Source organism: Apium graveolens, chromosome 5 (assembly GCF_009905375.1).
Source record: "Apium graveolens cultivar Ventura chromosome 5, ASM990537v1, whole genome shotgun sequence".
Classification (NCBI taxonomy): domain Eukaryota; kingdom Viridiplantae; phylum Streptophyta; class Magnoliopsida; order Apiales; family Apiaceae; genus Apium; species Apium graveolens.
In genome coordinates, this window is record NC_133651.1 from 9,313,682 (window position 1) to 9,329,354 (window position 15,673).

General features: G+C 34.0%; 1 protein-coding gene across 1 annotated transcript; it reads left to right on the forward strand.

The window, feature by feature from the left end:
* Positions 1 to 2,043: 2,043 nt before the first annotated feature.
* On the forward strand, positions 2,044 to 2,562 carry LOC141659768 (uncharacterized). Its single transcript, XM_074466696.1, has one exon. The coding sequence runs from the start codon at positions 2,044 to 2,046 to the stop codon at positions 2,560 to 2,562; it is 519 nt and encodes a 172-aa protein (XP_074322797.1).
* The last annotated feature ends 13,111 nt before the right edge of the window (positions 2,563 to 15,673 follow it).

Here is a 15,673-nt window from a genome sequence, read left to right on the forward strand (position 1 = left end):
TAAATCAAATATAAAAAAATTAAATCCAATTATTAAATCAATTAAAATTAGTTAATAATTAATTAAATGAATTAATCAATTAATATTAAATTAATCGATTAATTAAAAAAATTAAAAACTAATTAAAATTATTTAATAAAATAAATTAGATTTATTTTTGGATAAATAAATAAATTAAAACAATTTTCTTAATTTAAAATAATTAAAAAACTATTTTTTCTGATTTTTAAAATAATAAACAAATCATTTTCAAAACAGTAATCCATTTTCTGGAAGTTTTTAAAACATGCATCCATTATTTGCAAGATTCCAGAAACTTTGGGGGTCAACTTGTAAAAACATAATTTCATAAACGAATTTGAACCACAACAGATCAAAACTGGGTCGAACCCCGGGTCAAAATTGACCCGAATGGGTCACCCGATTCTGAAGAACACGGCGGCCGGGGAAAGAATCCAGCGAGGCAATTTAACAGCAAACACAAACTGGGTTAAACGATTCTGCATATCAAACGAATTCTGGCCCTAGCAGCAACCCAGGGACGTTCCTTTGTATCGCTTACAACCCCTGGAACCAGTTCCCCGGCGAACTCGCCATTAACGCCAGCAAGTTCGAAGGTTTTCCGGCATACTCATTCCGACGTCTAAACTTTGATTTCTTTACATGTTTCGATTGCTCATAAAATGATCTAATAGTTGGTACTCATCCAACATATCTAGAATCAACCCTTATAAAAATCCCAAATTTCGATTGAGTTTATTCATGAACATAAACCCTAATTTTCAAGTGTTCATAATTAAACATCAATTTCTATTTGTTATTGAACTCAATTTTTGACATATTATATACCAAATTAATCAGAAGAAAATTATCTACATGATTATACCATCAAATCACATCAAAAACATCAAGAACAAAAATTCCTAATTTAAACTTTAATTAATTCGAATTAAAAAAATTAAATAAAAAAATACCTTGATTACTGCACAAAAATGGATGGTTGATTCATAAAGGGTTTTTCGAGAGCTTCGATTTGATATATTGCACGCTTGAATCGGAGTTCGATAACGCATACGTTCGTGCGTTTGATTCTAAAGAACGTAACATTTTAGTGTTTTTCTCTGTATTTTCTATATTTTTGCTAATAGATTATGATTATACAAATCAAATGAAATAATAAAAGGGCTATATATATTTAAGGAATATTGGTTCGTGTTGGATCATTTTGGATCGATAAATTAGTTGTTTAGCAGCTAAGTAACTGCAAAAAGGATCCGATTTGACACTCGTATTTGATAATTATCCAAACCGGGCTTTTTATAAAAACTTTATACAAAAATAATGTAATAATATCCTGTATTTCGAGAATACGGGTTTTGTTGATTCACCGAAATAATAATTGTATCGAAAATCTTGCACCGGGATGCGCACAGGTCAAACCGTAATCCGGATTGAAAAAGTCAAATCACGGAAATTGTCCAGAATAACCAGATTAGGTTAGGAAGGAGTTTTCGGAAGAGTTTCAGGTAGTAAAAATGTAAAAACAGTTGAAATTGGACGATTCCCGGCTTTATAAAATAGTTTTGTAATTATTCAGAAAATAATTAATAAATTAATAAATTAATATAAAATCATATAACCCTCCGAAAATTACCAGAAAAATATCACAATTATCTATATTTTATTCTGGAGATAATAAAATTAACATACCTATACTTTATCACATATAAACATCCACATATCAACACCAATCATCAGATAATTCACCAAAAATCACATAATAATTATTTATTGATAAAAATAATTATACGCTATATCCCGGATATTAGGACTAGCAATTGGCGAGGTGGTCGTGGTTTCAAAGGCACGAGTCGAGACAAAAGCATTGTGAGGTGTTTCAACTGTATTATGTTGAGGCATTATGCTGCAGATTACAAGAGGCCTCGTCGAGAAAGAAATCAATAGTCTGAAGCAAATCTGGTGGAAATCAAAGATGACGAGCCTGCATTATTGCTGTCTGAGCTAGATGAAAGTAAAACAACAATGGACAATGGAGCGAGATTGGAGAAAGACCCAACAGCGAAGAGATTGTCACAAGTATGGTACTTGGACAATGGAGCTAGTAATTATATGACCGGAGATAAAATAAAATTCTCGATGCTGGATGAAGGAATAACAGGTGAGGTAAAGTTTGGAGACGGGTCAACCGTGAATATCAAAGGGAAAGGGTCCATCACTTTCAAGTGTAAAAATAAAGAAGAAAGAATATTTGATAATATGTTCTATATTCCATGCCACTACAATAACATTATAAGTCTTGCACAGATGTCGGAAGAAGGAAACAAGGTGATAATGCTTCGTGAACTATTGTGGGTTTATGAGAAAGATGGGAGGGCATTGATGAAAGTTAAGAAGTCAGTGAATCGGTTGTATAAAATTATGCTGGAAGAGTCACCAGGTGCCTGCTTACATACACAGAATACAAAGATGGAAGAAGACTCATGGCTATGGCAATGTCGCCTAGGCCACGTCAATTTTAATGCAATATCCACCATGAAGTAAAATGATATGGTTGTGGGTCTACCCAGATTACTTCAACCTACTGAAGCATGCAAGGGATGTCTCATGGCGAAGCAAACACGGACTCTGTTTCCCTCTCAGATGAACTATGCATCTAGCAAAGGGTTAGAGCTCGCCCGCGGTGACTTATGCAGACCAATCTCTCCACCGACCCCATTTGGAAAGAGGTATTTCTTACTTTTAGTCGATGATTTCAGTCGTATGACGTGGGTTTTCTTTCTGTCGACCAAAGATGAAGCTTTTGAAGGTTTTAAAAAATTTAAAGTACCGGTTGAAAATGAGTCAGACAAGAAAATTAAAACTCTCTGTACTGATAGAGGTGGTGAGTTTTGTTCCCTGAAATTAAAAAGATTTTGTGAAGATGATGGAATTTTTAGGCAATATACTGCTCCTTATTCTCTAAAACAAAATGGTGCGGTGCAATGAAGAAATAGAATAGTTATAGCCACGACACGAAGTTTTTTTAAAGGAGAAGGGCGTACCGTCAGAATTCTGGGGCGAAAAAGTAAGGCACTCAGTATACGTGCTAAACAGAGTGCCTGCATGAGCCTTGTCAAGCTATACACCCTATGAAGCTTGGACAGGGAGTAAACCTGATATCTCTCATCTCAGAGTGTTTGGTTGTTATGCATATATGAAGGTACCATCGGTGCATACTCAAAAATTGGATGATCGCCGTCAATATGTTGTGTACTTTGGACGGGAGCCCGACACAAAAGCCCATCGACTGTATGACCCAGACAAAAAGAAGGTATCTGTCAGCAGAGATGTAAAATTCGTGGAGTCAAACTCATGGGTTTGGAACATCGTGGGAAAAATAAATGCAGCCCATACTCAGTTCTTTACTATCGACACGGCTAATGAACAGATTTTTAGTGAAGCTGATACAGAGGAGGTAGAAGAACCTGCAACACCAGTTACCCAGACTATATCAATCCAGTCGAGTGAGACGCTCCCATTCAGTGGATCAATATCGACAGGTAGCAGCAGCTCTCAGACATCAGGTGCAAGCAACACACCAAAACGTTTCAGAACATTGTCTTCAATCTATGGCACTACAGAGGAAATAGAGGCTGAAGATAAGCACTTGTTATTCTTGGGGGTCGAGGAGCCAGTTACATATATTCAGGCCACCAAAGAACAGGCTTGAAATGATGCTATGCGAATCGAAATAGAAGCTATTGAAAGAAATAATACATGGCGGTTAGTCAAGCTTCCCATTGGCCGGAAACCAATAGGTTTAAAATGGGTCTACAAGTTAAAGAAAAATGTTGAAAGAGACGTGGTGAAGCAAAAAAGCTAGGCTTGTCATAAAAGGATATGTGAAGAAATAGGGAGTCGATTTTGAGGAGGTGTTTGCGCCAATAACCCGTCTTGAAACTGTGTGTTTATTGTTGGCGTTAGCAGCAAATCATTTTGAGGAAGTCCACCATCTTGATGTTAAGTCAGCCTTTTTGAATGGTGATTTGCAAGAAGACATATATGTTATGCAGCCAGAGGGTTTTGTGTAAAAAGACAAGGAATAGATGGTGTACAAGTTACTGAAAGCGTTGTATGGACTTTGATATTCTGGGCGTGGAAATTATGGGCTTCACTAAATGCCCATATGGGCATGCAGTATATACGATATGGGTAGGCAATGAAACAATGATAATTGAAGTATATGTAGATGACTTGTTGGTTACAGGAACCAGCATATCACTCATAAACTCGTTCAAGGAACATATGAGTCAGATATTTGATATGAGCGATCTTGGCTGATTATCTCATTATCTCGGAATAGAAGTAAGCCAAGGAAAAGAATTCATCGAGCCAAAGCAGACTTCATATGAAAAGAAACTGATATAGAGGTGTGGTATGAGTGAATATAAGCCTACAAAATATCCAATGGAGCCAACGTTACAGCTGCACAAGGATGTAAACGGAAAGCCAGTAGACTCAACTGAGTTTAAAAGTGTTGTGGGAGGTCTGAGATATCTAGTTCATACGCGATCAGATATCTCCTATCCTGTTGGAATTGTAAGCCGTAACATGGAGCGACCCACGGTCATGCACTGGAATGTTGTGAAGCGAATTCTCCGTTATTTGAAAGGTACGCTTGGTTTTGGTCTAATCTATTCAAAGGGAAGTGGAAATAACATATTATCGGGTTACTCTGATAGTGATCTAGCGGGGCAAATAGATGACAGGAAATCTACTGGGGGAATGGCTTTCTATTTAAATGAGAGTTTGATTACATGGGTGTCTCAGAAACAGCGTTGCGTCTATCATCATGTGAAGCAGAATTTATGACAGCTACATCGACTGCTTGTCAAGGTATATCGTTACAAAATTTTTTGGGAAATATTACAGAGGAGAAGGTAGGTCCTGTATATAGACAACAAGTCAGCGATCGATTAAGCTAAGAATCCTGTGTTCCACGGGAGAAGTAAACACATTGATATACGATACCAATTTATTCGTGAATGTGTTGAGCAAGGCGAGATAAAGGTTGAGCATATTAGAACTGGAGATTAGCGTGCAGATGTCTTGACTAAAGCTATGGCCACTGTCAAGTTCGAGAGACTACGGGCACTGCTTGGCATGAAGAACTTGTCGAAACCAAATTTAGATTAAGGGGGTATTTGTTGGTTTTAATTTAAATTTGGTTTTTATATTTTGAAGTTTGTTGTTAAATAAATTAGTTATTAAGCCAAGTCTGCAGCTAAGGCCTAGTCAGGTGTTTGTTTCCTATTTTATAGGATCATGGAGTAGTAGATCAGGAGTAGGAATGAAGTTGCTATTTTTTAGGAACCAGTAACTCTTGTTTATGTTTAAGTACTTCTTGTAATCTTTAGTTCTCAGTAACAAAAGAGGAGTATCACATTGAGCTTTTCAGCTATATCTATTTTGTCTATTAAAGAGTTTAAATATATAGTTCTGATTCTTTAATTATAAGTCTTCTACATCTCATATGAAAGTGGAAAACTACTTATAGACTTATAGTATTATGTGATAAGCTGGGCAATGAAAAACAAATTAAAATAGTCAGGAAAATAGGGAATTCCAGGAATTGAACTAAGAACCTATCGTGCCCTAAGAGAGAATCATACAACTAGACTAAATGCCATCATGGGTAAAAACCAAAAAATAGTTTAGAAAATCTCTATCACCCCCAAAAGAGGAACAAGTAACACAAAAAGATTTGAAGAATCCCGCTCCCTGATTTTTGTCTTTAATCCACAGAGTTTATGTCGGAGAGCAATGATTTTATAGCAAACAACATTAATTTGGTAGCAAATACTTGTCTATCTGTCTTTCCTTTTTAGACGATTATTGCACAAACTATTTTAAAGTATTCATTATGGTTTCTTTTGTAATTCACCAGCACTGCACTTACCTTACACCTCTTAATTTCTAACCGTTGGTTGTGGCCTGGGGGTCAACCGTATTAGGAGCTAAAATATTATTGTAAGTTATAATTGAATATAGACATTAAGAAATTGATTTTTGATGAGGAGTCGAAGAACTGCAAACATCCATTACATCTCAAACCACAAATGGATTAAGCTACCAATCCACTTCGAACACATTCATTTAATACAAACAGAAACATCCTCATACGATAGATGTCCAACTCCCTACTCACAATTCAAATTATTATACATGTAAATGGTGACATACCATTAGTACATATTTGTATAGTCATAAATAAAATCCATCAATTTTGTATTCTTTTTTATTATTAAATTTCATATCGAGACTCGCTTGAGAATATAGACATAATTCAAAGCACAAATGAGCATAGGCAAAAATAGAAAGAAATATACGCGAGGCTGTTAAATAAAGTGAAGAATCTACAAATATAATGTTATACAATTTATGCATTCAGTCACACATATGTGCTTCTTTGATGTTTCAACCAATTGTTTTAGAGAAAATTGTAAACGGACCATAAGTATAAATTGGTCTTGGTCGCTTCCATGGATTATAATGCAGACTAGAGCAAGACTCAACCCGTTTAGTTTATGCAGACGGCTTCTCCAATGGTTCCATCACAACACTTGCAAATCAATCCTAGCATTCCCTATAATTTTGAGTTACCTCCTCTATTCATTGTATCATTATTCATTTTACTAAGAGAGGACCATCAAATGAATTTAATTAAACTGAATTTCTAAATTACAAGTCATTATATAAATCCGGTTTACTTACATATCACCATCATGAAGTAGAAACTTCAATCCCCTGCAGCTCCTAGTGTTATTTAGTATCAGACACCGGAGTTCATTCTAATATGTAGACGTGTGGATAATTGATTTCAAAAATTCTCATTTGACATGTAGTTATAATAAACTAGCATTTTTAAATAGTAGTTTGTAACACTCCTATACCACATTTGAAAGTTGTCAAGCTATATTTTTTAGTATTATAAGTAAAACTCATTATCTGGTAGTCCACTATTACATGTGAAATGAAAATTTATAAAACCCATTACACACACATCAGCGATTAGAATGAAATTACCGGTGTGAGACACCAGATAGCATATAGGCAATAATGAGATTAGATGATTTTCCAAAGACCTTTTCATTAAATGAAAAATAGATTGTAACAAAAGTACTTAATAGCCACATTAACAAAATTAGCTAATTATTTTTCTACCATTGACACATATTTATATTAGAAACTAAAGTATGATAAAACATCACTTAAATATATGAATTTTGATATAGTGATGTATCACTGGTACCCCACTATTATATTCACCTATGAATATAAACATACATGATTAAAATTGATAAACACAAAAATAAAAATTATGGCAAAAAAACTTTGCAATCCCATCTCCCATACATATGGTTAAGGATCAGATTAGCTCAAGTTTCCAAATTATTAAAACAACTCATTGCATTCACAAATCCCCAATAATATAAAAGAAAATTGTATCACTAATTTTCTATGAATACAACTATTAAAAAACAAAATCTATATAATCTTAGCATTGTTCATGAAACATGGTCATCTTGAAAAAATTATTTCCAATATAATGATGTACCATGAACATCCTCAAATTATATGAATTTGATAAACTATAACATATTTTTGTTTACAAATTTAATTATTTTTACACTATAATCATATGAGAAGTCCTCTTACTTACATTCTATACAAGAATACATAAAAAAGGACACTCTTTGATTTGTAATTTATGTATGAGGAAGATAGATTGTGCTGGTATTTATAGTAGAATACATGCATATGAAAAAATAAGTCAATAACATTATCATTGATTTCAAAGTATAAGGTATGTTTACAGTTGGATAACATCCACCAAATACAAATTTCATAAATACTCATTTAATTTTTGATATGGTATACAACAGGAAAAATAAAGTACAATTTTTTACATATATTCATATATAATATAGTTGGACTTTTTTGTTATGACCATAATATGAAAGACACATTTTTATTAAATATTATGCAATTTTAATTGATGAGAGGTATTTATATATTTAAAAATAAATTATTTGAATATAATGCAAAATATACTTTTTTTAATGTTATGTACAATGTAACTTAACTATAATATAAAACAAACATTTTTAAATATTATGCAATTTTGGATAGTAAGAGATAGTATGTCCAAAAATAAATTATTTTAGTAGTAAGGGGCACATTTTTTTAAAAAAAGGATAAGAAAAAATATTAAATAAGTAGTAATATATAAATATGTATATTTATCCATAATATACTTTTAAAGTGAAACAATGATTTTTAGATTATTAAGATATATGCATACTCATGATTTGTTGGTGGTTCACCAAAAGGACATATGAGCTATTTTGACACTGGACTATACAAGTGTCCCTAATGGAAGGGTAAATGACTAATTGTTAATTGTCACAATATAATATTATTTTAATCTCTTTAGAAATAAATTGAATAGTCCTTTAAGTTTGTAAAGTTGTTTAATTAAAACTTGAATATCTTTTAATTCTCAATAAATTAAGATTTGACTGTTACTTAATCATATATTTATGAGCCTGAAATCACAAAATTTTGTTGCATCAAGTGACCAATGCCAAATTTTCCCAAGTTATAGACATATGCCTCTAATAAATGGATGGTCTCTAACATTTTGAAGGCTTAATCAATGACTCATATTATAACTATTTACCTATCAAGCTTCTCAAGCCTCTTTAGCTTCTTTACAAGCTATATTTTAGTAATCATTTCCATTATTTACATTAAAGATTACGGTGATGAAGTCTTGCATTATTTCTTCTAATAGCTTTTTTATACAACTTAACACATAATTAATATAATATATATTTTACTAATTAGAAATTCAAATAAATGTATCTGGGTATTCAAGTATTGTAAAATATAGACAAGAACAATACTATTAAACAGAAATGAAAGCAACTATATTGATAACTGATGTGTTTTACAATTTGAGAGAGTTAACTAAAAACAAATGCAAGTGAAGCAAATTTATCTAAAACTACTGAGTTTAAACTGATAGATACAAACCGGGGCAAAACACCTTAGTTTTCTCCACGACTTATTCTCCTAACTACACATCCTAACAACTGTGGAGTCCTACTCTTACTGCAATACTAATACTAGTGACCAGCTGATTTATTTAAATAATAAAACAAATAAAACGTTTAGATTAATTCCAACATACAACCCCTTAATCTAAACTGACTTGAGTTGCTTAACACCCAACAGGTTCCTCATTTTCTCAAACTTTGCTACGGACAGTGCTTTAGTGACAATGTCTGCACGCTGCTCATTTGTGCTGACATATTTAATTTTCATCAGACCTTGTTCCACGCATTCTCATATAAAATGATAGCGAATGTCTATGTGCTTGCTCCTACCATGGAAGACCGGATTCTTGGCGAGATCAACAGCAGAACGATTATCGATATATAACATGACAGGCCCGGGCTCAACATCTGAAATGTAACTAAGAACTCGTTGCAGCCATATCCCTTGACAAGCAGCTGCTGTGGCTGCCATAAATTCTTCTTCACACGACGATAATGCAACACATCTTTGTTTCTGAGAACTCCAAGTTATGAGACTGTCATCCAAGTAAAACGCCACTCCACCAGTGCTCTTACGATCGTCCACACATCCTGCCAAGTCGTTATCTGAATAACCTGCCAGCAAATAGTTACCTTTTCCATCCTTGTACAGTAATCCAAAATCCAAGGTTCCTCGTACATAGGCGACTCCTACTGCATAGGCGATATTAGGCCTGGGTGTACTAGGTAGCACAAACCTCCAATTATGGATTTAAATTATATCGGGTTCACAGGTTCACCATTTTCATCTTTGTGCAACAGCAGTTTTGGTTCCATAGGATATCTGACGGGATTACAGTTGTGGCGCCCTCCAAACCCGGGTCAGAAGTTTGGGGTCCACACACACACCTTAATTATAACCTGCTTATAACCACAATAAAGATAATAATAATATATGCAATGACCCTACTTACCAACCACCACGGACCGCAACAGGTTAAAGTATGCACACAAGCCAAACACACTAATATAATACAAACCGTTCAAATCGCAACTATTTCAAACTCAAACTGAGTATTAAACATTATTATAAACTTTTACAAACTTAAATTATTCCAAAAGAAACCTACTAGCTCAGCTTTCTCAATCTGAACCCCTAGCTCTCGCGCTGGACTGGGGATCCTCTTTACCAACTGGTTCCTTTTTAACTGGGGATCCTCTTTACTTGCTAACTAGCTCAGCAAGTCACAATGACAAAACTGAGAATAATGATCATCAGGTGAATATGGTTATGATATCAAGTGAACAATGGATTATGATTTAGAATTGGATATTATACTTTTAATTTAAAAACCAAGGTTAGGCTGCTGATCAGTCACTCACTAACCCCGAGCAAGGCACACAACATTGCTCACACTACTGGATCCAAGGCACACATTGGCCTAACTTGACCATTATATGGTCTGACCATGAATCTGGTCCACAATTTTATAAAAACAGTCCAATTCTAACATAATAACAGAATATGCAATAATAAACAATAACCGAAATCATTAACAACAATAAATATTTAACAATGAAAGGGTTTCAATCCTTTTAAGGATCAATAAGGCGGTTTAAAAGCTTGGATGCTGGGTAATGAAAGAATTGGATAACAAAGGAATCAACATTTCAAGGTTTCAAGGATTTGGTCTTTCCAAGTATAAGATACCATGGGTTGAGTATATAATAGTTCATTTCAGTGTTTGGTATTTAGTTTGTATGTATTTGTGGAGTAGTATCGTAGATTTGTGATTCTTGTTTGGGTATACAATAATCAATGGATTAGAAAGAATATGATTCATGGCTCAAGAATAATAACTGAAATCAGGATTTAGGTTTCTGTGCTTCAAAGCACTTGCAATATCACAGGATTATCAAGTATTATAATATCTCGAGAAAGTTTAGAATACTTGCCTGGTATTAGCTTACTACACTGCACTCGCTTCCAATCACAACCGTTCTACTCCTCAACTACATGTTTCCCTTTCCTACATCTTGCCTCTTCTGCTCACATATCATAAGCATCTATCAATAATTTACTCATGGAATTCTATTCAACACATACTTCTATCTACCCTTCGTTTTACCCAAATCCGATTAACGGATTGAAAGTTATGCAATAATCAAGTAAACACCGAATATATAGACCGATAGTCAATTAACAAGTCACATATAACACATAATACATCACGTAATCAATGATATATTATTTATCGAGCCTTAGAAATAATTTAGAATAATATTTTAAAGCTCGAAACTATTTTTCAGAATTTTTAAATCATTTTTAAATAATTAAATCTAATTAAATAATTAATTAAAATCAATTAACAATTAATTAAATCAATTAATCAATTAATTTTCGAATTAATTGACCAATTAATCAATTAGAAATTAGCTGAAATTAATTAACTAATTAATTTAGATTTATTTATGAATTAAAAATAATTTTCAGCATTAAAATAATAATTTTTAGAATTTTCAAAAATTAAAAACGAATTTTTATAATAAAAATAAATAGGAAATATGATTTTTAAACATTTTATAAATAGGAATCCTAAATTTGCAAAGTCTGGAAACTTCAGGGACCTAACTGTATCGTCCCCAAAAGTCCAGGGACCAAACTGCAATGTTACACCACGTCGCCGGAAAACAGTCGGGTTCGCCAGAGAACACGATTCTGACCTCCTCACCTTACCACAAGCTCCAGATCACATCAACAAATTACCAGGAATACAATCATGCAATCAAAACAACCTAACAATCCCTGAGTTGGCCGGAATTTGGCCGTGAAGTTTTCCAGTTTCCGGCGAACATCGGAAAACTTCAAAACACAACTCTCTTCTCTACAGACCTCGTTGGTTCATGAAACTTATACGACTAGATTGCAAATTTCACAGAGAACACAACCCACTATAACACAACATCAATCTATCACAGAATAAGAAACCCCCAAATTTCAATTAAGAACATTCATACGGGTTATAAACCCTAATTTTGAAATTCGAAAATTAAACCCACTTTTGAGCATGTTATTGAACTCCAAATCAGACGTATAACATATGAAAATCATCAGGAAAACAAGCTCTACAACATGCAATCATCAAATCATACAAACAATCATCCGAACAAAAATTCATATTTTTAATAAAATAAATTCAAAAATAAATAAATTTTTAGAAAAATAACCTTGATTTCTGCAGTGAAACAATGCTCAGAATCTGATAGAACACCTCAAATCCTTCGTTTTGATTACTCAAGCTTTGAAAACAGAGATCGGTAACGCCTTCGTTTTGCTGTTTGATTCTTAGAACAGTTTATGTAATTAGGGCTTTTCTCTGAAAATTATATAATTATCTGTCTGCAAATGATTTTGATACGAAATAAAATACGGAAAAAGGCTATTTATAATTATGGAAAATTAGTATCCCGTTGGATCATTCCGGATATAAAACGGTACGTTTATTTGTAAAAACTGATCCAAACGGTATCGGTTTTCGGGATAATTATCCAAATCAGTACAATTTGTACTGCGGTCTTGGTCTCAGCGCCTGGTTACACGTATTACGAAGTGATAATTGGGATAGTTTAATAAAAAGCTCCCGTTTATCGAAAATACGGGTTTTATTGATTTATCGAAACGAATATTGTATCGAAAATGTTGCGCCGGGACCCGCGCAGGACAAACCGTATGCCGGATCGAAAAAGTCGAAACATGGAATATGCTCGGAATATTACAATTAAGTTAGGAAGGAGTTCTCGAAAGAGTTTCGGGTTCCAAAAACGTAACAACGGTTGACGTCGGTTGGTTCCCATTTTTATAAAATTGATTTTAATTACCCGGAAAAAGATTTTAGAAATTTCATATGATTCTTATAAATCCATAAACAAACATAAAAATAATTAGGAAGATATGACAATTATCTATATTTTATTTTGGACATATAAAAATTAAAATACTCAATTAATATTATTTTTGAATATTCAAGTACAGATAACACTTAACAATTAGCTCACAGAATAGATACTGAACACCCATAACAATTATATAATAGCAAAAATAATTACATGATATATCCCGGATATTACATCCTTCCCCCCTTAAAAGGATTCCGTCCTCAGAATCCCTAAGAAAACAAAAGAGGGTAGTTTTCTCTCATATCACTTTCTAACTCCCAGGTTGACTCTTCAACCTTTAGGTTTCTCCACAATACTCTTACTAACTTTACCACTTTATTTCTCAATACTTTCTCTCTTTCCTCTAGAATCTCTATCGGACTCTCTATATAAGATAAATCTGCTTGAAGTTCTATTGGCTCATATTCTATTATATGCCTGGAGTCTGGATTATATTTCTTAAGCATTGATATGTGAAAAACATTATGAATGTGCTCCATGTGCGGAGGTAACGCCAACTCGTAAGCTACCTTGCCAATACGCTTTAGGATTTCAAAAGGTCCGACATATCTTGGGTTTAGCTTCCCTTTCTTCCCAAACCTCGTTAGTCCTTTCCACGGTGATACTTTCAATAATACCAAGCTTTCTTCTTCAAATTCGATGTCTTTTCTTGATTGGTCTACATATTTCCTTTGACGATCTTGTGCGGCTATTAATCTTTTCTGGATAATTTTAATAACTTCCTTTGTCTGCTGCACCAATTCAAGTCCGAGTATTTTGCGTTCTCCTACTTCATCCCAATATACTGGAGATCTACACTTGCGTCCATAAAGGGCTTCATAAGGGGGCATTCCAATACTGGCGTGATAACTGTTGTTATAGGCAAACTCTACCAGGGGTAAATGCTCGTCCCAACTTCCTTTGAAATAAATAGCACAAACACGTAGCATGTCCTCGATTGTCTGGATCGTTCTTTCACTTTGGCCATCCGTCTGGGGGTGATAGGCCGTACTCATATTCAATCTTGTTCCCAAACATTCTTGAAAACTCTTCCAAAATCTTGAATTAAATCTTGGATCTCGATCAGATACAATAGACACTAGAACTCCATGACGAACTACAATTTCTTTCAAGTACATATGAACTAACTTGTCGAGAGAAAATCTTTCATTTATAGGCAGAAAATGAGCTGACTTGGTAAGTCTATCTACTATAACCCAAATGGCATCATGATTAGTCCTTGTCCATGGTAATCCAACTATGAAATCCATGGTAATATGTTCCCACTTCCATTCTGGAATCTCCAATGGCTGTAGCAATCCGCTTGGTCTCTGATGCTCTGCTTTAACTCTCTGACAGGTATAACATTTACTAACCCATTCCACAATTTCCCTCTTCATATCTGGCCACCAATTATTCTTCTTTAAATCCCTGTACATTTTGGTACTCCCTGGATGGATGTAATATCTTGAACTATGTGCCTCTTTTAAAATTTCATTTTTCAGCTCCGTCACTGGTGGAATCCAAATTCTTGAGGAAAACCTAAGAATACCTTGATCATCTTGTTGCGTGCATAATTCCTCACCTACCAAACTATTTATATCTTGATCCATTACCTCTTTCTGGCATTTCTTTATTTTCTCCAATAACTCCGGTTGGAAAATCATACCGTACACTTTTGCTTCCTCAGGCTTGCAAATTCTAATCTCCAATTCCAATTTTTGAAATTCTTTATATATCTCTTCAGGTACGGATAATACATTTAATTTTCCTTCCGACTTAACGCATCTGCTACAACGTTCGCCTTACCGGGATGATAATTAATCGAGCAATCATAATCCTTGATCAATTCTAACCATCTCCTTTGTCTCATATTAAGTCCCTTCAGGGTAAATATATATTTCAAACTTTTGTGATCCGTGAAAATCTCATATTTTTTTCCATACAAATAATGTCTCCAAATCTTCAAAGCGAAAACTATAGCTGCTAACTCCAAATCATGAGTAGGGTACTTCTGTTCATGTGGTTTCAATTATCTTGACGCATACGCAATCACCTTGTTGTGCTGCATAAGAACACATCCTAATCCTTTGTAAGAAGCATCGCTATAAATTACGAAAATCCCTTGATCGTCTGGAAGTGACAAAATAGGTGTCGTGATTAATCTCCGCTTTAATTCCTGAAAACTTTCTTCGCACTTGTCATTCCATATAAACTTTTCATTCTTTCGTGTAAGCTTTGTCAATGGTGTTGCAATTCTTGAGAAATTCTGAACGAATCATCGATAATATCCTGCCAATCCCAAGAAACTTCTTACCTCAGTGGGTGTTCTCAGTCTTTCCCAATTCGTAATTGCCTCGATCTTTGCCGGGTCCACTTTGATCCCTTCATTACTGACTATGTGTCCTAAGAACTGAACTTCCTGTAGCCAAAACTCACACTTCGACAATTTATCATATAACTTCTTTTTCCTTAAAATTTCCAAAGTTGTCCTTAAATGTTCCGCATGATCCTCCTCCGTCTTTAAGTAGATCAAAATATCGTCTATAAATACTATAACGAACTTGTCCAAATATTCCTTGAAAATTCTGTTCATCAGGTCCATAAACACTGCTGGGGCGTTGGTCAATCCAAAA

Bases quoted from the DNA above. Each gene is read 5' to 3' on its own strand.
- LOC141659768 (XM_074466696.1), top strand. From the start codon at position 2,044: ATGGACAATGGAGCGAGATTGGAGAAAGACCCAACAGCGAAGAGATTG.